The 25,002-nt window shown below is 45.2% G+C and overlaps 1 protein-coding gene across 1 annotated transcript; it reads left to right on the top strand.

The window, feature by feature from the left end:
* Positions 1 to 4,574: 4,574 nt before the first annotated feature.
* On the top strand, positions 4,575 to 20,013 carry cyp4f3 (cytochrome P450, family 4, subfamily F, polypeptide 3; the record flags this gene model as incomplete). Its single annotated transcript, XM_079517845.1, has 14 exons — positions 4,575 to 4,630; positions 5,480 to 5,626; positions 6,057 to 6,201; positions 6,702 to 6,755; positions 7,794 to 7,921; positions 11,373 to 11,497; positions 13,027 to 13,206; positions 13,477 to 13,606; positions 14,319 to 14,385; positions 15,238 to 15,367; positions 16,364 to 16,497; positions 18,398 to 18,462; positions 18,825 to 18,907; positions 19,767 to 20,013. Exons 1-14 carry the CDS (start codon positions 4,589 to 4,591, stop codon positions 20,011 to 20,013), a joined length of 1,677 nt encoding a protein of 558 aa, XP_079373971.1. The 5' UTR covers positions 4,575 to 4,588.
* Between the last annotated feature and the right edge of the window lie 4,989 nt (positions 20,014 to 25,002).

The following is a 25,002-nucleotide window of genomic DNA, read 5'->3' as shown; positions in this document are numbered from 1 at the left end:
GTGCGTGCGCTGCGTGCGTGGGTGCGTGCGTGCGTGCGTGCGTTGCGTGCGTGCGTGCGCTGCGTGCGTGCGTTGCATGCGTGCGTGCGCGGGTGCTTGCGTGCGTGCGTGCGTTGCGTGCGTGCGTGCGTGCGTGGGTGCGTGCGTGGGTGCGTGCGTGTTCATGACAGATGAAGAACACAGAGGAGGGTCTCCAGGAGGTGGATGCTCTGGTGGAGACGTACAGACACTCGTGCTCCTGGTTCCTGGGTCCGTTCTACCACATGGTCCGAGTGTTCCACCCCGACTTCACCAAGCCCCTGCTGATGGCCTCGGGTATGAGTGCACACGCACGCACGCACGCACGCACGCACGCACACACACACACACACACACACACACACACACACACACACACACACACTCCTAGTCATTTTTACTAGTTGCCTAGTTTACTAGTCGACTAGTGATTTAACTACCTATATGTAAATATATATATATATATATATATATTTGTACATTTAAAAACGTTACATTAGTACGTACAGTACATACATGTGCGTACAGTACAGTACAGTAGGACTATAACTATAATCTACCTGATCTTGAGGCCTACAAAATCGGGAGTCAACTAGTACCAACAAGGTCAACTAGTGGATTTACTAGTCGACTAGTAAACTAGTCTAGTCAACTAGTCGACTATAGTTGCTTAATGCCCTAACACACACACACACACACACACACACACACACACACACACACACACACACAGATGTTCACATAAAGACACTGATTCATGTTATTTCTGTTATCTCTCCCCTTCCATCGTCCCTTTGCTTCACGCAGCCTCCATTACTGTGAAGGACGAGTTTAACACTGTTAGATACCGCTCTTTGATGTGGAAACATTGGTATGAGTGCCTCTTATAGATTTATTTTCTTTTTCGAGTTTTATGAACCCCTGTATTTATTTGTAACTGTTTTGTATGTTTTTAATTGTTGTTTGTCTTCTATTGGCTACGGCTGTCAATAAAGTTTGATTGATTATCGGGACTGATTGATTGATTGATTGAAAATTGTATTAACAGTTTGCAGAATTACAGTACATTTCAAGCACAAACTCAATACAAAGGCTGTTAACTGTGAGTGGACGACCCAATTAAGCATTACACTTGTTTACAACAGGGTCCACCATGTTCAATTCATCAAAACATTTAGAGACGTACAAATAGACACTTCTATATAGACAAAGAACAGTACAGGAATTCATCATAATGGAGGTAAAAAGGGAAAATAAACATATACAGTGAGGGGAAAAAGGGGGGGGGGGGGGGCGGTGGGGGACAGAATTAGACCTTTTTAAATGAGGATGAAAGCCTTTTCTGACACTGGACTGAGAGAATGATGGAGTCTAGTAAGGTTTGGGGGAGAGAGAGAGAGAGAGAGAGAGACAGAGACAGAGAGATAGAGAGACAGAGAGAGAGATAGAGAGAGAGAGAGAGAGAGATAGAGAGAGAGAGATAGAGAGAGAGAGAGAGAGAGGCGGACCTGGCAAAGAGAAGCTGCAATGGCGCCGCCCACAGGCTGAGAATAGTGCCTATAAAACCTAGCTATAAGAGAGGAAAACCAACGCAAGAGAGAAAGAGTTGAGACATCATCCAACGTTATGAAGAAGTTGTGACTGCCTAAGTTCAACTAAACTAAACATGGTTAGTAAAAATGGCTTTGTTTATGTAATCTGTTTATTAAACATGTATTTAATTAACAGACAGTTATGATACAATTGGAACAGCAATTTAATTAAGACTTTTCTGCCCAGAAATATAACTAACAGCCCATCCAATGAACAGAAATTAAGCACAGTGTTGGTAAATGTAGCCTGAAATAACAATTTCTTCAGTGACTTGCATTGTTGATTTCTAACATTCAGGCCTTAATGTTTCTCAGTTGATAATGTGTGTTATTTTGTGGTTAATGTATTTTGTAAAAGTAAAAAGAAGGCTTAGAAGGGTTTAGGCACCAACACCTATTGACTCACATTGGATGTTTGTTCAGAACTAAAAGGTTTCCCGGTCATTACTGACTGCACCCTCACCTGCGGTACTTCCAACCAACTGTAAACTACCTTACATTGCATAACCTCTCTCTCCCTCTATCTCTCTCTAAACAAGAACTACACGCACACAAACACACACACACACACACACACACACACACACACACACACACACACACACACACACACACACACATTCTTTGCATATTTTGCAACTATGATTTGACTATTTGAACTGCATGGTTTCGGAGGAGTTGACATATCTGACTATCTGTACACAGCTGTAGCTTTTCTTAATCAATCCGTAGCCTATATTCTATAATGCTACTAATCCAAAATGGGTTGAACACGAATACTTTTGGGCTGGAATTGAGAAAATAAGTCTTAATTAAATTGCTGTTCCAATTGTGTCATTCTAACTGTCTGTCTGTCTGTCTCCTCCATCCCTATGAAGATCAACCTCTTAGGAGGGTTCGGGGGTCTCCTCTCCTCCTCATTCTAACTGTCTGTCTGTCTGTCTCCTCCATCCCTATGAAGATCAACCTCTTAGGAGGGTTCGGGGGTCTCCTCTCCTCCTCATTCTAACTGTCTGTCTGTCTCCTCCATCCCTATGAAGATCAACCTCTTAGGAGGGTTCGGGGGTCTCCTCTCCTCCTCATTCTAACTGTCTGTCTGTCTCCTCCATCCCTATGAAGATCAACCTCTTAGGAGGGTTCGGGGGTCTCCTCTCCTCCTCATTCTAACTGTCTGTCTGTCTCCTCCATCCCTATGAAGATCAACCTCTTAGGAGGGTCCGGGGGTCTCCTCTCCTCCTCATTCTAACTGTCTGTCTGTCTCCTCCATCCCTATGAAGATCAACCTCTTAGGAGGGTGCGGGGGTCTCCTCTCCTCCTCATTCTAACTGTCTGTCTGTCTCCTCCATCCCTATGAAGATCAACCTCTTAGGAGGGTGCGGGGGTCTCCTCTCCTCCTCATTCTAACTGTCTGTCTGTCTCCTCTATCCCTATGAAGATCAACCTCTTAGGAGGGTTCGGGGGTCTCCTCTCCTCCTCATTCTAACTGTCTGTCTGTCTCCTCCATCCCTATGAAGATCAACCTCTTAGGAGGGTTCGGGGGTCTCCTCTCCTCCTCATTCTAACTGTCTGTCTGTCTCCTCCATCCCTATGAAGATCAACCTCTTAGGAGGGTTCGGGGGTCTCCTCTCCTCCTCATTCTAACTGTCTGTCTGTCTCCTCCATCCCTATGAAGATCAACCTCTTAGGAGGGTTCGGGGGTCTCCTCTCCTCCTCATTCTAACTGTCTGTCTGTCTCCTCCATCCCTATGAAGATCAACCTCTTAGGAGGGTTCGGGGGTCTCCTCTCCTCCTCATTCTAACTGTCTGTCTGTCTCCTCCATCCCTATGAAGATCAACCTCTTAGGAGGGTTCGGGGGTCTCCTCTCCTCCTCATTCTAACTGTCTGTCTGTCTCCTCCATCCCTATGAAGATCAACATCTTAGGAGGGTTCGGGGGTCTCCTCTCCTCCTCATTCTAACTGTCTGTCTGTCTCCTCCATCCCTATGAAGATCAACCTCTTAGGAGGGTTCGGGGGTCTCCTCTCCTCCTCATTCTAACTGTCTGTCTGTCTCCTCCATCCCTATGAAGATCAACCTCTTAGGAGGGTTCGGGGGTCTCCTCTCCTCCTCATTCTAACTGTCTGTCTGTCTCCTCCATCCCTATGAAGATCAACCTCTTAGGAGGGTTCGGGGGTCTCCTCTCCTCCTCATTCTAACTGTCTGTCTGTCTCCTCCATCCCTATGAAGATCAACCTCTTAGGAGGGTTCGGGGGTCTCCTCTCCTCCTCATTCTAACTGTCTGTCTGTCTCCTCCATCCCTATGAAGATCAACCTCTTAGGAGGGTTCGGGGGTCTCCTCTCCTCCTCATTCTAACTGTCTGTCTGTCTCCTCCATCCCTATGAAGATCAACCTCTTAGGAGGGTTCGGGGGTCTCCTCTCCTCCTCATTCTAACTGTCTGTCTGTCTCCTCCATCCCTATGAAGATCAACCTCTTAGGAGGGTTCGGGGGTCTCCTCTCCTCCTCATTCTAACTGTCTGTCTGTCTCCTCCATCCCTATGAAGATCAACCTCTTAGGAGGGTTCGGGGGTCTCCTCTCCTCCTCATTCTAACTGTCTGTCTGTCTCCTCCATCCCTATGAAGATCAACCTCTTAGGAGGGTTCGGGGGTCTCCTCTCCTCCTCATTCTAACTGTCTGTCTGTCTCCTCCATCCCTATGAAGATCAACCTCTTAGGAGGGTTCGGGGGTCTCCTCTCCTCCTCATTCTAACTGTCTGTCTGTCTCCTCCATCCCTATGAAGATCAACCTCTTAGGAGGGTTCGGGGGTCTCCTCTCCTCCTCATTCTAACTGTCTGTCTGTCTCCTCCATCCCTATGAAGATCAACCTCTTAGGAGGGTTCGGGGGTCTCCTCTCCTCCTCATTCTAACTGTCTGTTTCTCTCCTCCATCCCTATGAAGATCAACCTCTTAGGAGGGTTCGGGGGTCTCCTCTCCTCCCTGATGCTTCCCAGCTCCCTCCTGCAGGCTGCCTGCCTCTCTCAGGTTAGTATTTTGTCCACTAAAGCTATGACGAAAAACTACCTTTTTTCACTGAGGAAAACAAAATAAAAACTAAGCTATGATCCATCCATCCATCCATCTTCAACCGCTTATCCGTAGTCGGGTCGCGGAGGCAACAGCTCCACCAGAGTGCTCCAGACTTCCCTCTCCAGAGCAACATTAGTGACTTCCTCCTGGGGGATCCCGAGACGTTCCAAGGCCAGTGAGTCGATGTGTTTCCTCCCAACTGCGCCTTGGTCTGCCCCCGGGTCTCCTCCCAGTGGGACGTGATCCTTGGTCTGCCCCGGGGTCTCCTCCCAGTGGGACGTGTGTCGAGGACCTCCCTAGGGAGGCGCCCGAGAGGCATCCTAACCAGATGCCCGAACCACCTCAGCTGACTCCTTTCCAGGCGAAGGAGCAGCGGTTCTACTCCGAGTCTCTCTCGTGTGACTGAACTTCTCACCCTATCTTGAGGATTTCGTCAACAAAAAAAAAATAGTGGACAAGAGATCCGGTAGAACTAAAAGACAAGTCATTTCATGCTTGGTTGATGCTGAAAATAGCAGATCTACAAGCTCACCCTATTTTCAGCATGCAACAAAGTCTAAAATCAGCCATTATACGAAAATAAAATTTTAGTCAACTAAAATCTGTGTATGTACCGTAGTCGACTAAAAAAATAAATAAAAAATAAAGGCGAAAGCCACAAAAAAAAAACTTAAAAAAAAGAAAAATAGACTAACACGAAAACATTTCAGATGAGTAAAATGTGTCTACTAACTAAATGGAAATGTATTCAAAAGACTAAAACTAAATGAAAATGTGCTGTGAAACATGGACCGTTCTGTGCAGGTGGTGGGTGTGCTGGCTGCGGGCCTGCTGTGTGCGCTGGTCCTCTGTGTGGCCCGGCTGTTGGCCCGGCACGCCTGGTTCACCCACAGGCTGTCCTGTTTCAGCACCCCCCCCACACACTCCTGGCTGCTCGGACACCTGGGACAGGTGACTAGCATGCACGCACGCACCACACACACACACACACACACACACACACACACACACACACACACACACACACACACACACACACACACACACACACACACACACACACACATCCTTTCATAACGCACTTGCAGTATTTTCGAGTGAAATGTGTTTCACACAGAATCTTGACACATGACTGTGACTCTGTTTCCACAGAACATTAGAAACAGGATTATGTTGCAACACTGTCCTCACATTGTCCTTATTGACGCCATTTTGTCGCGTGCGTGCGTGCGTGCGTGCGTGCGTGCGTGCGTGCGTGCGTGCGTGCGTGCGTGCGTGCGTGGGTGCGTGCGTGCGTGCGTTGCGTGCGTGCGTGCGTGTGTGGGTGCGTGCGTGCGTGCGTGCGTGCGTGCGTGCGTGCGTGCGTGTGTGTGCATGACAGATGAAGAACACAGAGGAGGGTCTCCAGGAGGTGGATGCTCTGGTGGAGACGTACAGACACTCGTGCTCCTGGTTCCTGGGTCCGTTCTACCACATGGTCCGAGTGTTCCACCCTGACTTCACCAAGCCCCTGCTGATGGCCTCGGGTATGAGTGCACACGCACGCACGCACGCACGCACGCACGCACGCACGCACGCACGCACGCACGCACGCACACACACACACACACACACACACACACACACACACACACACATTCACTTCTAGTCATTTTTACTAGTTGACTAGTTGCCTAGTTTACTAGTCGACTAGTCGACTAGTTGTTTAACTACCTATATGTAAAAATATATATATATATATTTGTACATTTAAAAACTGTACATTGGTGACTATAACTATAATCTACCTGATCTTGAGGCCTACAAAAACATTTATTTTTCTTATCAACTAGTCAACTAGTACCAACAAGGTCGACTAGTGGATTTACTAGTCGACTAGTAAACTAGTCGACTAGTAAACTAGTCGACTAGTTGCTTAATGCCCTAACACACACACAACACAGTGTACACAGATGTTCACATAAATACACTGATTAATGTTATTTCTGTTATCTCTCCCCTTCCATCGTCCCTTTGCTTCACGCAGCCTCCATTACTGTGAAGGACGAGTTGTTTTATGGCTTCCTGCGCCCGTGGCTCGGTGAGTTCATGATCACAGGAACAGCCAATCTCTAGTTTTGCACCGCAATGCAAGCTTGTAGATCGGCTGTTTACTAGAGGGAAACACTGGCATTACTAGTGTAGAGCCCTGAGGAACCCCCTTCTACTAAGTATAGGGTTTAAGTGGTTAAAGGGATAGTACACCCCCAAAATCTTCCTAATCGATTACTGGTACTCACCCCATGGAGACTTGAATTCATGGATATTTTGTTTTTTGTTTTCTTCACATTCTTAAGCCAATAATTTGAGGAGACTCTTTGGGCTGTATTTTGCGTGTCTTAAGTACCAGGTCGTATTACTTAACTTAAGACCTGGAGGCGTGGTCAATGCTCTTTGGCCACTCAGAATAGCCAAATGGCATTGATCACGCCTCCAGGTCTTAAGTTATAAGTAATAAGACCTGGTACTTAAGACACGCAAAATACAGCCCTTTGTGTCTCCATAGGGAATGGTAGTTCGTCGATTTAAAAACATATATATAATATACAGTATTATAACAAGACAAATCTGTATTGGGGTCCGTCCGGGTCCGTTGCATGAAAATATTTTTGAAATGTTTTGAAATATCTTTCTTCAGATGGGGGTCCACCGTGGCACCCCATCTGAAAAATCCATTTTGGGCGGGAACCCCTTTTGGTGTTTTAAGCATTATGTTATACTTTAGCTATTGGAAAATAGCAGATCTACAAGCTCATAGCGCGGCACCGAGTGCCGCGCTACGAGCTTGTAGGTCTGCTATTTCTGAAAATTCGTGAAAATGTGGCCCAAATGTTTGAATATATATTCTTTCAGACAACGTTTTTAACTCAAATCTTTGCTTCTGGGGGGGGGGGGGGGGGGGGGGGGTCCCTGGAACAACATATTTTCAGATGGGGGCCGGCGGCCAATTACATATATTTTTGGGGGTCCTTGACATGAAAATGTGAACGACTGACATAGAAACATAGCTTTTTCAGAAAACTGTCAGGATGTAGAAGACATTTTTAGAATCTGATCTCTATTAAACGGCCTCTTCCAGGACAGAGTCTGTTGCTAAGCAACGGAGAGGAGTGGTCTCGTAGGAGACGTCTGTTAACGCCGGCGTTCCATTTTGACGTTCTGAAGAACTACACCACTGTGTTTAACACCTCCACTAACACACTGCATGTAAGACACATACACACACACACACACACTGAAGAACTACACCACTGTGTTTAACACCTCCACTAACACACTGCATGTAAGACACATACACACACACACATACACGTTCTGAAGAACTACAGCACTGTGTTTAACACCTCCACTAACACACTGCATGTAAGACACACACACACACACACACACACACACATACACGTTCTGAAGACGTTCTGAAGAACTACACCACTGTGTTTAACACCTCCACTAACACACTGCATGTAAGACACATACACACATACACACACTGAAGAACTACACCACTGTGTTTAACACCTCCACTAACACACTGCATGTAAGACACATACACACACACACACACACTGAAGAACTACAGCACTGTGTTTAACACCTCCACTAACACACTGCATGTAAGACACACACACACACACACACACACACACATACACGTTCTGAAGACGTTCTGAAGAACTACACCACTGTGTTTAACACCTCCACTAACACACTGCATGTAAGACACATACACACACACACACACACTGAAGAACTACACCACTGTGTTTAACACCTCCACTAACACACTGCATGTAAGACACATACACACACACACACACACTGAAGAACTACACCACTGTGTTTAACACCTCCACTAACACACTGCATGTAAGACACATACACACATACACACACTGAAGAACTACACCACTGTGTTTAACACCTCCACTAACACACTGCATGTAAGACATACACACACACACACACACACTGAAGAACTACACCACTGTGTTTAACACCTCCACTAACACACTGCATGTAAGACACATACACACACACACACACATACACGTGCACGTCGAGTGCACGCATGCACTCACACACATGAACGCGCATGAAGTGTAATTGAGAGCACTAACAGCTAACCCTATACTAACCGTTGCTGACTGTACCTTTTCTTTCCATTTTTGACAATGCAACATAATGTCTGCAATTTGATGACTTATGAAGGCTCATTCATAGTCTGGAGTTTCGGTGGTGAGGTGACCACTGCTCCGGTGGTGAGGTGACCACCACTCCGGTGGTGTGGTGACCACCGCTGCGGTGGTGAGGTGACCACCGCTCCGGTGGTGTGGTGACCACCGCTCCGGTGGTGTGGTGACCACCGCTGCGGTGGTGAGGTGACCACCGCTCCGGTGGTGAGGTGACCACCGCTCCGGTGGTGAGCTGACCACCGGAGCTGAAATAACGTTGAGCGGTGGTGAGTAAAAACAGAGAGATTAAGGGCTCATTCATAGTCTGGATTTTCGGTGGTGAGGTGACCACTGAACTACAACATGACGTCACTGAGCCGCGGTGAAGAGCAAACCACCGCCACCGCCACCGCCCCAGCCCTTCTCTCTGTTTCTACTCGTCACCACCGCACAACGTTATTTCAGCTCCGGTGGTCACCTCACCACCGGAGCGGTGGTCACCTCACCACCGGAGCGGTGGTCACCTCACCACCGGAGCGGTGGTCACCTCACCACCGAAAATCCAGACTATGAATGAGCCTTAAGGGCTGGGGAGTTGGTGGTTTGCTCTTCACCGCGGCTCGTGACGTCATGTTGTAGTTTGGTGGTCACCTCACCACCGAAAATCCAGACTATGAATGAGCCTTAACTGTATGTCTAAAATCTCTTTAGTGGTCTTGCATGAATAGTAGGACAAGAACACATCAACACACACACACACACACACACACACACACACACACACACACACACACACACACACACACACACACACACACACACACACACACACACACACACACACACACACACACTATTTTTGAGTGGTGTAAACCACTCCTACAACTGGCTTTGTTAGTCTGTCTGTGCAGACAAAATGAGCATGGTTGCTACGGTCACCCAGTTCACCCGGGTGTGATTTCATTACGTCAGACATTACGTCAGACCACAGCTGATCAGGCTATATAAGACCTTACACCACTCAGTTCACACGGGTGTGATTTTTTTTTTTTATAACTAAGCGTATATCTGCCTTTCTATTAAACATGATGTTAGCTTGCCTTTCCAGTAGCTAAAGCTTTGTAAAAGCTCTGTCTACACATTTGAAAGTCATGGTTTTTGTCTTCTTGGGCTAAAAGCATGCAGTGATGTAAATAGGTTTTCAATGTAATGAGTCCCGGGATGCAGGGATGGTCTTTTAGAATGAGTCCCAGGGACATTTTATGAGTCCCACTTCATCGAGTCATATTTTGCCATTTTTACAAATTGCAGCATTTAACTCCCATTTAATTTTATATGGCTACAATGTGGTTGTATTCATGTAGAAAACAGAAGAAGAAAATTATTATTATAACTAAAGCTAGCAAAATAAAATCAAATAAAAAAACAGTACAGTAGTACAGTAGTGCATTGCGTGGATGCAGAGGTCGTTGTTTTATTGCGTCCCTTAACCCATTTTGGACGGGAACCCCTTTTGGTGTTCTATGTTATAATTTAGCTATTGAAAAATAGCAGATCTACAAGCTCGTAGCGCGCCACCGAGTGGCGCGCTACGAGCTTGTAGGTCTGCTATTTTTGAAAAATCGTGAAAATATTTATTTCAGAAAACTGGAGGATTTAGAATTTTTTTTTTTTAATATCGAGGTCAGGCCTATAAACTGCGTTTTGGGATGCAAAATGCACCCTATTTTAATCTCTGAGCGTGTTAGAACTAGAACTAGAAGTAATGCTGTGATGAGAACTCACAGGGCCACGTATCAGATGATCAGATAGGCTACTTGTGGAATGCTGGCGTTTCTCTGCTTCCTCTGTGGTCAGACTGTTTCGTAACTGAACACTGAGAACACTGTGCCAACCATCTGCACGCAACAGTGAACGGGGCCATTTGTGCTTGACAACTGCCACCCCTTTCACATTTAACCTCAAAATGCATGTTTTGTTTTGTTTTGTTTTGTTTTGTTTTGTTTTGTTTTGTTTTGTTTTGTTTTGTTTTGTTTTGTTTTGTTTTGTTTTGTTTTGTTTTGTTTTGTTTTGTTTTGTTTTGTTTTCTTCAATCTGATTTTAGATCAACACTGACTGTAGATAATAGACACTTGTTATCTTCCTCCAATTAATTAATATTAACTGGCCTCCTTGTTTTGGGCATGGAATTACAGGCAGGGAAAACAATGTTTTTCCCTTTTGTTTCTCCTTTCTTTTCTTACTTCTCTTCATGTTTCATGTTTACTCCTCCTGAATGTTACATGAAACATATCCTCTTATGCCATTACCATTACAGGCAGGGAAAACAAATCTCTCTCTCTCTGTCTCTGTCTCTGTCTCTCTCTGTCTCTCTCTGTCTCTGTCTCTCTCTGTCTCTGTCTCTCTCTCTCTCTCTCCCTCTCCCTCTCCCTCTCTCTCTCTCTCTCTCTCTCTCTCTCTCTCTCTCTCTCTCTCTCTCTCTCTAGGCTAAGTGGCGCCGCCTGCTGGCAGAAGGCAGTAACAACATGGAGATGTTTCATCACGTCAGTCTGATGACCCTGGACAGTTTGCTGAAATGTGCCTTTAGCTACAACAGCAACTGTCAGGAGGAGTAAGGACACTGATTCTATTCTGTTATATCCTATAATATATGATCCTTGGTCGGAATGAGATGATGTATGTATGTATGATGATAAGATGATAAGAGCGCCCCTCACTTCTTCACACAGGTGTGATATTTATGAAGCATCATGAACAAATTGGCACTTGATTGTTAGCCATGCCCAACCCTTCATATGATGGTTGAAGGTGCACAGTTGAACCGTACATAATGTCAACTAAACAGTGGTGGAAAAAATAACTCAATTGTTTTACTTAAGTAAAAGTACCAATACTGCAATTTAAAACTACTTTGTTACAAGTAAAAGTACGGAATTGAAAATGTACTGGAGTAAAAGTACAAAAGTATCGGCATCAAAATGTACTTAAAGTACTAAAAGTAAAAGTACTCATTGTGCAGAATGTGCCATTTCACAAGTTCAAAATGTGTACAAAATCTATTGAAAATAGCAGATCTACAAGCTCTACCCAATTTACCCATTGCGTCGCAACGCAATGCATTGTGAGCTTGTATAGGGTTGAAGTGGTTAATGTAAAAAAGTTTTCAAATAATTGTAGTGGAGTAAAAGTACAAATTTTGGCTCTGAGATGTAGTGGATGTAGAAGTAAAAGTACTGGAAATTGGAAATACTCAAGTAAAGTACAAATACCTCAAAATTGTACTTAAGTACAGTACTTAAGTAAAAGTACTTAGTTACTTTCCACCACTGCAACTAAAGCAACATTTCAATGACACAGATTTGACATGATGTGTGTATGTGTGTGTGTGTGTGTGTGTGTATGTATGTGTGTGTATGCAGGTCTTACAATTTACAATTTAGGCATTTAGCAGACGCTCTTAATCCAGAGCGATTTACATTAGGCAAGAACAAAAAGCATGGGGATACATCACATATATAAAATGCATTTATCATGAAACATGCGTAAGCTAAGAACGTAACTAGAACATATCTATATGATGACACTAAACATATAAACTATACATATATACTATACTATGCTATACATATGTACTATGAAGTGCTATGACTACATACAATGCAATTATTGTGCTGTCTATAAGTCTGTTTCAAATGCTATCTAAGTCTAAAAAGTGCTATCTAAGGGGGTAGGGTAAGTGCTATGGGCCATGATGGAGTCTGAAAAGGTGGGTTTTCAGACTACGGCGGAAGATTGGGAGTGATGCTGCAGTTCTGATTGCAACGGGGAGTGCATTCCACAGTTTTGGGGCCAGAAGGGAGAAGAGTTTGGGACGTGAGGGTACTTCCAGCTTCCCTGCGTTGGCTGATCTGAGTGTGCGGGAGGGTTTGTAGGGTTCAATCATCTGATCTGAGTGCGCGGGAGGGTTTGTAGGGTTCAATCATCTGATCTGAGTGCGCGGGAGGGTTTGTAGGGTTCAATCATCTGATCTGAGTGCGCGGGAGGGTTTGTAGGGTTCAATCATGCTTGCAAGATATGGGGGAGCCATACCTTTGGTTGCTTTGAATGCCAGCATCAGAGTTTTGTATTCTGTGCGGGCAGCGACCGGGAGCCAGTGCAGGGAGCGGAGCAGGGGTCTTCCTGTGAGTATGTGTCTGCCATAGAGGAGCTCGGTGAGCTGATTATCGAACGGCGCCAGAGGATTCTGCACCACTGCGACTGGATCTACTGGAGGTCTGAGCAGGGACAACGATTCAGAAAGGCAGCCGACATTGTTCACGGGTAAAACATGCATGATATACTATATCACATTGTACACTTGTAAAACATGTACGATCTACTGTATCTCTTCTCCACTACATTCTTCCCAAACATTTTAGTCTAGTTTGTTGGTGAAATTGTCAATATTTAGTCTTTAGTTTTCGTAATCATAGCTTAGATTTTATTTCGTTTTTATTTAGTTTTCGTCTGGGTCTTTTCGTCTGGGCGAAAAGGTTTTCGCCATAGTTTTATTCAACGAAATGGACACTGGTTTGTCATTTATTTTTGCAGGTTCACCAGGGGTATAGTCCAGCAGCGTCGCGCCATTATCAACCACCGGAGGGAGACAGAGACAGAAGATGAGCATGCAACAACAGCGCACAGAAAGAAGGATTTCATTGACATAGTGCTGATGGCAGAGGTACAGTAGGAGGTACAGTAGGTACAGTAGGAGGTCTGGACAGTAACCATGTATCTGTACTTTACTTGAGTATTGCTATTATTTTTGAATACTTGTGACTTCAACTACTCCACTACGTTTCAAAGACAACTATTGTACTTTTTACCCACTACATTTCTAGAAATTATGAATTAACCATCTGTCTAACTAACTATAGCTATCTAGATTACATTGTAACCTTTGCACTCTCTGATTATAAATGTGTAAAAACAGTAAAAAGTCTGTTTTGTCAAGAATAGAGGGGTTTAAGTGATTAACCCATTTTGGGCGGGAACCCCTTTTGGTCTTATAAGCATTATGTTATACTTTAGCTATTGAAAAATAGCAGATCTACAAGCTCATAGCGCGGCACTCGGTGCCGCGCTATGAGCTTGTAGGTCTGCTATTTTTGAAAAATCGTGAAAATGTGGTGCAAATCTTTGAATATATTCTTTCAGAGCAAACGTTTTTAACTCAAATCTTTGCTTCTGGGGATGTCCCTGGAACAACATATTTTCAGATGGGGGTCGGCGGCCAATTACAATTGGGAGTCCTTGACATGATGATGTTTGAGAAGCACTGATATAGAAACATGGGTTTTTCAGAAAACTGTCAGGTTTATAGAAGACATTTGTAGAATCTGGTCTCAGGTCTAAATAGATTAAATGTGTGTGCGTGTATGCGTGCGTGTCAGGATGATGCGGGTGTGGGCCTAACGGATGCAGAGATCCAGGCTGAAGCCGACACCTTCATGTTTGCAGGTCAGTGGTGGTGATGATCAGCCTCGCGTAGCGGTCCTAGCATCACTGCGTGGATATTAGTGTTGTTTTTGGCAGCACATTTTGTCAGTCTCTTGAATAGTTTTCATTTAGTTTTAGTCACATTTTAGTCACCTGGAATGTCTTAGTGTTAGTCTAGTTTTAGTCGACTAAATATCATAGGATTTTAGTCGACTAAATCTACAGTTGATGTAGTCGGCTAAAATTTATTTTGGTGGGCCTTGATGCCGTCGTAATGACTGTTTTTACACTTGCTGAAAATAGCCGATCTACAAGCTCACAACATGTCGCGATCGGCTATTTTCAGCAAGCAACCAACTGTAAAATGACTTACTGGATCTCTTGTCCACTAGTCCCTTCCTTTTAGTCTAGTTTTCATTTGTTGACGAAATTGTTAATATATTTTTCGTCAGTGGAAAAAGGTAGTCGACGAACATTTTTCGTCTTAGTTTTAGTCAACGAAAACAACAGTATTAGGATTATTTTTGCAATGTCCCGCCCCATATTTGCATACTGGGCCCTGGTTGGTTGGTCGGCAGTGGCTCAGGGGTAGAGTGACCGGATGGCAACCGCAAGGTTCCAAGTTCGAACCCGGGCTCCCCCCACAGTTAGTGTCGAAGTGTCCTTGAGCAAGACTCTGAACCCCCAATTGCTCCCGATGTTTTGTGTGTGAGTATTGTGTGTGTTTGTGTGTGTGTTAGGTTGCACACAGGTGGTGAAAAACAACCATGCTGTTTTCGTGCTCAGACGCACCCACCCACCCACACACATAGCTCCCTAAGGGAGTGGTTGCACCACTCAAAAAATAACCTCTCTCTTTCTCTCCGTGTTCAGGTCATGATACAACCTCCAGCGCCATCTGCTGGACGCTGTATAACTTGGCATGTCACGCCCATTATCAAGACAGATGCAGACAGGAAGTCACTGAGCTGTTGAGCGGACGACAGGAACAGGAAATACAGTGGTGAGAAACAGCAGGATGCATAGTAGAGAGAGAGCCAAGGGGGCAGGCAGGCTTTCCAACGTTGAAGCTCTCCTCCCTAGTGGTAGGAGGAGGGACTACAGGCGGACCCGTGGATTCATGACCGGGAAACCCCGTGCAGCTGGGCTTTAACATTGAGCGCTCGGTTGCACTTCCGCATTTGACCACCAAAATGTGGTGGTCAAATGCGGAAGTAGACGTTCTCAGACGGTACTTCCGGCAGTCTTCCGGGTGCTTCAAAACGCCACTGAGCAACTTCCACTGACATGAATAGCTGGGGGGGCGGAGCTTCGCGCCAGTTCAGTCTCTATTATATATATACTCTATGGAGAGAGCTCTTGGGAATCGTATAGACTTTAAGTGTGTGTGTGCGTGCGTGCGTGCGTGCGTGCGTGCGTGCGTGCGTGCGTGCGTATATATCTATCACATATTCTGTTGATACAGCCGTATTGATACAAATCGTTTGGACTGTTCTATATCGCGCACAGCCATTACTCTCGACAATTACGCAGCAACAACACCTCTCCTGATCCTGTCGCCCCTTCACAATAAAGTGTCTCCCCTTTACCTCCCAATACCGCACATTTTACCCAGGTTATTAACAGGAAATAAGTGTAACTTAACATCGTGGGAGAGAGCAAGGCAGCGAGCGCGAGAGAGAGAGAGAGAGAGGGCCAAGAGTGGCGGAGAGTTCAGTTGAATGATGACTGACGGTCAGTTGGAGCTTGGAGGCCCCCCTGAGGGTGGAGGCCCGTTTCAATTGAAACTGGTGAAACATAGCTAAGGCCTCCTGTGTGTGTGTGTGTGTGTGTGTGTGTGTGTGTGTGTGTGTGTGTGTGTGTGTGTGTGTGTGTGTGTGTGTGTGTGTGTGTGTGTGTGTGTGTGTGTGTGTGTGTGTGTGTGTGTGTGTGTGTGTGTGCGTGTGCGCGCGCGCGCGCGCGCGCGCGCGCGCGCGCGCGCGCGTGCGTGCGTGCGTAGGGACGACCTCTCCAGCCTTCCCTTCACCACCATGTGCATCAGGGAGAGCCTCAGACTGCACTCCCCCATCAGCGCAGTGACCAGACAGTACAGCCAGGACATGAATCTGCCCGGCGACAGGACCATACCCCACGGTGAGTTACAGCAGGGGTTCTCAACCCCTGAAAAACAACACAAAAAGTGCTGTAACCTGCCGTTTTCTTCTTCTTTCTAATTATTTGTTCGGCCCGAAAAATTGTGTTTCTTGTCATGATTTGTCACAACTCGAGTTGGCTTTGTACGAGGCTTAAAAGGTCTTTAAATAAATACTTTTTGAAATGTCTGTGAGGAAAATGAACGGGGAATCATTTCCTGGGCCCTGGTAGGGGGCGGGACTGCAACACTCTATATAGCCAGAGCATGAACCTGCAACAGGGTACACAGTAGCCTACACTGCGACAATATCATCATCATCAATCAACACTTTCATTCAAATCAAAACAAAGTCTTCGGCCAAAGTGTTGTAGGCCTACAGGATAAAAAACAACAACAATGCAAGACAAAAGCCTGGGAGTTCGAATGCACCTACGTCCTCCCGGTGGGGGCTCCTCACTGGCAGGTGAGTCAGTAGGTCAACCCATTTAGGCCTGACGTCGAAATTAAAAAAAAGTCTTCTGAAAGAATATATATTCAAAGATTTGTGCCGCATTTTCACGATTTTTCAAAAATAGCAGACCTACAAGCTCGTAGCGCGCCACTCGGTGGCACGCTATGAGCTTGTAGAACTGCTATTTTTCAATAGCTAAAGTATAACATAATGCTTAAAACACCAAAAGGGGTTCCCGTTCTGAATGGGTTAAAGTACAACCACAAACAAACAAAAGAACACACACTTTCCATTGCCTAGTCAAGGAGCTGGCTTAACATTGGCACGCACGACATTAATTCTGAGTGTTAATTTATCTCTGAGTGTGTTTAAATGGAACCAAAATTAACCCAAACAGTCATAGTCTTTATGTGTTTAACTTATGATCAGCCCTGATGGAAACTAGGGTCATAAGTGTGTGAACATTCAGCTAAAATAGGCAAGTAAACATCCTCTTAGTTAGGTAAAGTTAGCTTGTTAAGTTGTGGCAAATCTGCAAAAAAATGCTTACCACTAGCTTTCTTGGGAAACTTTGTGACAGCTGCTGAAAGTTGGGGTACCATTATCAACCAATATAAGGCAAATAATTCCAAATGTCATTATACTTTAAGTAGCATGTGACATGTCAAACTAGGGGGTTTTCAAGATTCTGAATCCATTGCAAGCATTAGTTTTGCACAAAAAACACTCCTTTGCCTAAAAATGCCCATAGCCGTTAATGTGATGAGGTCAGCACATTTGGGCTATGGCCGAATTTAGCCCAAGGAGTATTTTCGTGCAAAACTCATGCTTGGAATGGATTCAGCATCATGAAAACACCCTAGTTTGACACATCACATGCTATTTTAAGTATAATGAAATTTGGAATTATTTGCCTGGTTGGTAATGGTACCCCAACTTTCAGCAGCTGTCACAAAGTTTCCCAAGGGAGTTGGGTTGGAAAAATAAATTCTGTGATAGTAGACACCTTTATGAACACATCTGAGAAAAAAGCTAGTGGTAAGCATTTTTTTTTGCAGATTTGCCACAACTTAAGCTAACTTTACCTAACTATCTGGAGGACTCTGTTAACAGAAACAACCTCTGGAGGACTCTGTTAACAGAAACAACCTCTGGAGGACTCTGTTAACAGAAACAACCTCTGGACTCAGGTCTCTGTTAACAGAAACAACCTCTGGAGGACTCTGTTAACAGAAACAACCTCTGGAGGACTCTGTTAACAGAAACAACCTCTGGACTCAGGTCTCTGTTAACAGAAACAACCTCTGGAGGACTCTGTTAACAGAAACAACCTCTGGAGGACTCTGTTAACAGAAACAACCTCTGGAGGACTCTGTTAACAGAAACAACCTCTGGAGGACTCTGTTAACAGAATTTTACAAAGCAGTTTTTGTGTGACCCCTCTGCAGGCACCATCGTTCTGGTCAGTATTTATGGAACTCACCACAACCCAATCATCTGGACAAACCCAAAGGTACAAGGATTTCCTCTTCTCTTGCTATTTTTTATTTTAATTTTTTAAGTGTGAACCACTATAGAGAGTATGCGCATGCTTAAAGTGAATGGCACATCGAGTGGCAAAGCAACAGGCAAAGTGAGTTTAACATTGTTTAATGTTGTTTAATGCAATCAGATATGACTTTTCTGTGTGGATGTATGGGCTGTCAAGGCCAGAAAGTAGTTTTTTGCCACTCAGTAGGCGTTCCTGCATAACTTCCTGGTTTGATGATGATGTCACGCGCATACCCTCTATTCTGATAGTGAGCATATTGATGATAATAGCAGATCAATATTGATAAATAATGTGTGAAGCTTATGTTATGCTCTGTGTCTCAGGAGTTTGATCCTCTGCGTTTTGACCCTGCCAACTCAAGGGGGCGCAATCCCCACGCCTTCATCCCCTTCTCTACTGGCCCCAGGTACAGTGAAGTCACTTAAAGGACCTATAACATGAAATTCAACTTTTTCAATTTCTTTTGTGTTTTTGGGGCTCCCATATATGTGTTGAACAACCAATTTTGAACAATCAGGCTTTCATATCATATGGGTGCTTTAATGGAAATTGCTCTCAGGAACAGCTGAACTAATTTTGTCCTCGTCGTGATGTCATCAATGTCACCCTACTTTGTATAATTCCTCCCTCTCTTCAGTCTTCAGTTCCAAATTTGCATTTCCACTTTGTTTACAATGTCCACCATTGTTGGTTTTCCAAGCTGGCATGGAATGGAAACAAGCCTGGTTTTATCTAGCATCAGTAATAATGACTAAAATATCGTTCCAAGTAGGCCAGTGTCCAATAGAGCGTCGCAGTCCCGCCCCCTTTCATGACGACGCCAGGCCCAGGAAATGAATCACAATGCATTTTCCCCATAGACATTTCAAAAAGTATTTATTTAAAGACCTTTTAAGCGTCGTACGAAGCCAACTCGAGTTGTGACAAATCATGACAACACACACAATATTTTGGACAAAGTGTTGTAACCTGCCGTTTTTTTCTACTTTCTAATTCTTTGTTTGGCCCGAAAAATTGTGTTTGTTGTCATGATTAACATTGTCTTTGTCCGCGGCGTAAACGTCTTTAAATAAATACTTTCTGAAATGTCTATGAGGAAAATGAACAGAGAATCATTTCCTGGGCCATGGTAGGGGGCGGGACTGCGACGCTCTATGGGCACCGCAGCACCGCTCTAGTTCATTAATAAACACAGATTTATTCCATTCCAACTCACCCTATATGTAACGTGTGTGCGTGCGTCTGTGTGTCTCTCAATATTATAGGAACTGTATTGGCCAAAAGTTTGCCATAGCAGAGCTGCGTGTCGTGGTGGCCTTGACCTTGCTCAGGTTCCGTCTGACCCCGGGCGTGAACCCTGCAGACCCCGGGGCCGGGGGGGCAGCGTCAGGAGGAGGAGGAGGCGCAGCGCGTCGTCTGCCTCAGGTGGTCCTGCGTGCCGAAGGAGGCCTCTGGCTGCATCTGGACTCTCTGACCGCAACCGGCCAGGATTATGGACCGCACGAAGAATGACCCCCGACATGACCTTCAATCAGTGTTGTTTTTGGCAGCAAATTTTGATTTTAGTTTTTAGTCGTAGTCTCTTGAATGGTTTTCATTTAGTTTTAGTCACATTTTAGTCACCTGGAATGTTTTAGTGTTTTATACTGGATCTCTTTGTCCACTAGTCCCCTTCCTAGAATAGTCTAGTTTTTTTTTTGTTGGGCGAAATTATCAGCACATTTAGTCTTAGTTTTAGTCATTGTAGGAGCCAAAGAGTGCTTAGGTATAGGAACTTTCACTTGGTTGGTGATGGGTGTGGGCACCGCATTGACGCTCCATTATTGGTGGGAGCGTCTCTGTGGGTGGCCACTTGGAGTTGACAAATATGGGTATCTGTACCAGCTCACTCTAAGGCTGTTGGAACTTGGAGGCAGGGTGAGCTGGGAGGATACGTATATTTTGTTGACCGCACTCGCACTTTAGTATATTGATTCATTCACGTTTGTTTTGCTCACTGTTTAATAGTTTTGGATTCTTTGCACATATTTATTACATATATATTTATTAATTGTATTGTGATATTTGGTGCACTGAAATACTATAAACATTTTAAACTTATGAGCTCGTTTCTATGAATCATTTTATCATTGTGTTTGATGGCGCGTCATACAGATTGGTTTATCTCCCATGTTTAGCCTGCCGGTTGAATAATTTAAATGGAAATTATCAGCCACAACATTGTCAACAAACTGTATCATTCTGAAGTGTTGGTGTCGGGAAGTTGGAGTTTAGCCTACCTGGTTTCCCACGGCGCTTAAAGCTTAAACAACGGAACGTGCATGGATGCGCACCACGGCAGTATATGTTGTACTCCTTTTATCGTTTGTCTAATTCATTCGTTATCGAGTCCATTTGGCACGTTACACGCACGCATAGCGGCATAGCCCAAACAGCTGTCACACACACACACACACACACACACACACACACACACACACACACACACACACACACACACACACACACACACACACACACACACGCATTCTATTGTTCCCCTATAGGTGAAGCGGCATTAGCCTATAGCTCCGGCTGTATGGCTATTGTTTTTTGTTTTTCTTGTGCATGAACGGGTCGGCCCGCTTTCTAATACCCGTGGATCGGGTGGCCCGGGAGTGCCGTCTCTTAATCGAGATATATAGGCACATAAATACCCATCGTTACATGCTGAAGACATAGGGTCTGCATTGATAGTTTAGATTAAGTAGGAAGTTTAGAGGGGAACAATAGCTGACTACATTTACATTCACACACATGCATACTATTTAGGGCTGTCACTGTGCAACGTGTATATGCTGACTTTTGAGTTGGACGAAGGATTTTGTATTTTTGATTCATTTAACGCAAATTTGAAATGGAATCAAATCCATCAAGGCCAGGTTCTAATGCCAGTACAAATGAACCGAAAAGGCAATCAAAGCTCACTGCCAAGGCATTAGTAAACAAAATGGAACAACTTCAAAAGGAACGACAGGCTAAGGTTAACAAAATTGAAGGTCTTGTAAAAGCAATTACTGACCTTATGCAAAACACTGACAATGCAAAAACTGTTCAATTTAATCTTCACACTGTATCTGCACTGTACGATGAAGCGAGCCATCTGCATGATTCTGTCATCCCATTACTTCCTCCGGAAGAACAAGAGAGACAAAATACTTGGTTTTTGAACGTACACAAACGTAAAGTTATTTTCATTGAAAATGCAAATAAATGGCTCTCAGAAATAAATGGCCCACTTCAAAGTGCAGCTCAGTTACAGGAAGTTACTCAGTCACACACACCTCATGTTGACACATTGAATAATAAAGTAAATAACGATGATGTTACTTATGTTTCAGAAGGCCATGAGGATGAGGTGGGAGCCTCAGTCATTGATGACATTAACCCTGATGATAGCATTTCAAATGTTGCAGTTGAATCATCAAGGGAAAGGAGCACTGCAGGTAGTAAGTGTAGGTCCATTAGTACCACCGCCTCATCTACTGCATCTGCACGCATAATGGCAGAAGCAGACTTGGCAGCTCTTCTCGCTCGCCAGAAGATGCTCAAGGACAAACAGGCTCTGGAAGAGCAAGAGGCGCAGCTCAAAAGGAAGAAAGAGCAGCTAGAGTTGGAGACGGAGATAGCAGCATCTGCAGCTAAAATAAGTGTCTTGAGGGTTTCTGGCAGCTCTCGAGTGTCTGGTGCTGCAGCCAGTAGGGCAGATAGGACGAACTCCTACGTTGAGAAAAGGAAAGAAAGGTTTCCGATGTTTGATGCTGATGCTGAGACCTTTGTGCCTGTGTCAGGGAGGCATCCATCTCAGCATGCTTCAGCACGTGAACCACAGTCACGTTCACATTTTCTTGACGCTAGGCCTAAGCAGCCAGTATCGCGTCCACCTTTATTGGATTCTCGACCTAAGGTGAAGAACATGGGGCTACAGTCTCAAGCTGCAGTAGACCAGCCTCAGCCAAGGCCAGAGATGGTTAGGGTGCAACAAAGTGGAGGGCATAACCCTCAAGTACATCCCCAGCCGCAGCTGCAGTCACAACATTCTGCACCTTTAGCGCAAGGCAGCGCCAGTCATGGTCAGCTGATCTCTGTTTTGGAAAAACAAAACCAGATAACCTCTTTGCTGGCTGAACAGCAGTCGTTGTTCTTTCTCCCGCGCCGTGACATTGCAGCCTTTGACGGTGATCCTTTGGAATACCAAACGTTTATGAGAGCCTTTGAGCACTGCATTGAGGAGAAGACTCGCAGCGCCAAGGACTGCTTGTACTTTCTCGAACAGTATACCAAAGGGAAGCCCAGAGACATGGTTCGGAGCTGTCATCATATGTCTTCCGAAAATGGCTATGCCAAGGCCAAATCCTTATTGCAAGAACACTTTGGCAACTCATTGAAGATCACCTCGGCATACATGGACAAGGTCTTCTTGTGGCCAGCGCTAAAGTCTGAGGACGTGAACGCGCTTCAATCTTACAGCTTCTTGCTGCGGTCCTGCTTCAATGCTCTGGGAGAGTTTGCATCCACATACGAGCTAGATGTTCCTGCTAACATGCAGACTGTTATCAAGAAGTTGCCCTACAAGCTCAGGGATAAGTGGAGAGATGTCGCTTGCAGTTTGCAGGAGACGAACCACCGCAGAGCCACCTTTTGTGACATCGTTGAATTCATCGAATGGCAGGTGAAAATTGCAAGCGACCCCCTGTTTGGAGACTTACAGGATTCTTCCCCGGCAGTATCGAGAACTACTAAACCCCAGTCCTTTTCTAAGCCCAGGGGAAGTAGCTTTGCGACCACTGTCGCTGCAGTCGAAGGGGACAAGGACACTAAATGGAAGAGAGAGAGGAGCTCACCTGAAGTTTGCTTGCTTTGTGGAGCAGGTCATACATTGGACATGTGTTCCTTATTGGAAAGGAAGACACACAGCGATAAGATGTTCTTCTTGAAAGAAAAAGGGGTGTGTTTTGGCTGCATGTGCACTGGGCACCGAAGCAAACAATGTCGCAAACGCCTGGTGTGCAAGGTGTGCGGTATGAAACATCCCAGCATGCTGCACATCTATTCCAAAGACTGGGAAGATTCTATGCAAGCCAAAGGCGAAAAGAGAACAGCAGATGAAAGTGCTTTGATCTCAGTCCAGTCCAGCGGTCTTACTGGGGCCGGAGATAGTGAGTGCACACTTGCTATACTTCCGGTTCGAGTGAAGTCTAAGAAGGGTCATAAAACAGTGGTCACTTATGCCTTTCTTGATCCTGGAAGCTCGGCTACTTTCTGTACAGAAGGGCTCATGAAACGTCTGAACCTCTCGGGACGAAAGTCAGATATTCTCTTACGGACAATGGGTCAGGAGAAGGTGGTAGGCAGTCACATTGTGATGGACTTGGAGGTAGCTGGGCTGGACACAGACTGTTTCTGTGAGCTACCTGAAATATTCACGCAGAAATGCATGCCTGTCCACCAAGGCAACATCCCTAGGCAGGAAGATCTGCGGAACTGGCCGCACCTTGAGCACATAAACATCACGGCAATCGACTCAGGGGTGGATCTTCTTATTGGCACCAATGTCCCCAAGGCTCTAGAGCCATGGGAGGTGGTCAGAAGTGAGTCTGGCGGTCCTTATGCCATTCGAACCATGTTGGGTTGGACCGTGAATGGTCCTCTTAGGGGTGACTGCACTACTGACACCACTTACACTAGCCATGACGTAACAGTCAATCGGATTGCAGTCGCAAGACTAGACCAGCTGTGGGAGCAGCAGATGAAGGCAGACTTCCCTGAATGTGTTCAGGATGAACAGCTTGGAATGTCTAGGGAAGACTTGAACTTCATGGAGTCTGTCAATGGCTCTGTACAGTTAGTTGATGGTCATTACCACATTGGCCTACCCTTGAGACAAGATAATGTCAGAATGCCGAACAACAGGAAGGTTGCTGAGCAGCGTACCCTGGCTCTCAAAAGGAGATTCGACAAGGACTGTTCGTTCCATACGGACTACACCAACTTTATGAATGAGATCATCGCCAGTGGTTATGCTGAGCAGGTGCCAACTGAGGATCTGGGTCGTTCTGATGGCAAGGTGTGGTACATACCGCACCATGGTGTATACCATCCACAAAAGAAAAAGCTGAGGGTCGTGTTTGACTGCGCAGCTACGTTCCAAGGAACGTCTTTGAATGCGCAACTTCTTCAAGGGCCGGATCTGACAAGCTCACTGGTTGGTGTCATGAGCAGGTTCCGAAAAGAGCCAGTTGTTCTTATGGCTGATATCGCAGCCATGTTCCATCAGGTCAAAGTACCTAGGTCAGACTCTGACCTATTGAGGTTCCTTTGGTGGCCAAATGGTGACCACAGCCAGGAGTTGGTGGAGCATAGGATGTTGGCACATCTGTTTGGAGCAACATCTTCTCCAAGTTGTGCAAACTTTGCATTAAGGAAATGTGCAGAGGATAACCGGGACCAGTTCGGTTCAGA

This window comes from Electrona antarctica, assembly GCF_951216825.1.
Source record: "Electrona antarctica genome assembly, chromosome: 13".
Taxonomy (NCBI): Eukaryota; Metazoa; Chordata; class Actinopteri; order Myctophiformes; family Myctophidae; genus Electrona; species Electrona antarctica.
The sequence above is the reverse complement of the archived record's forward strand: the minus strand, read 5'-3'. Positions and strand labels throughout refer to the sequence as shown.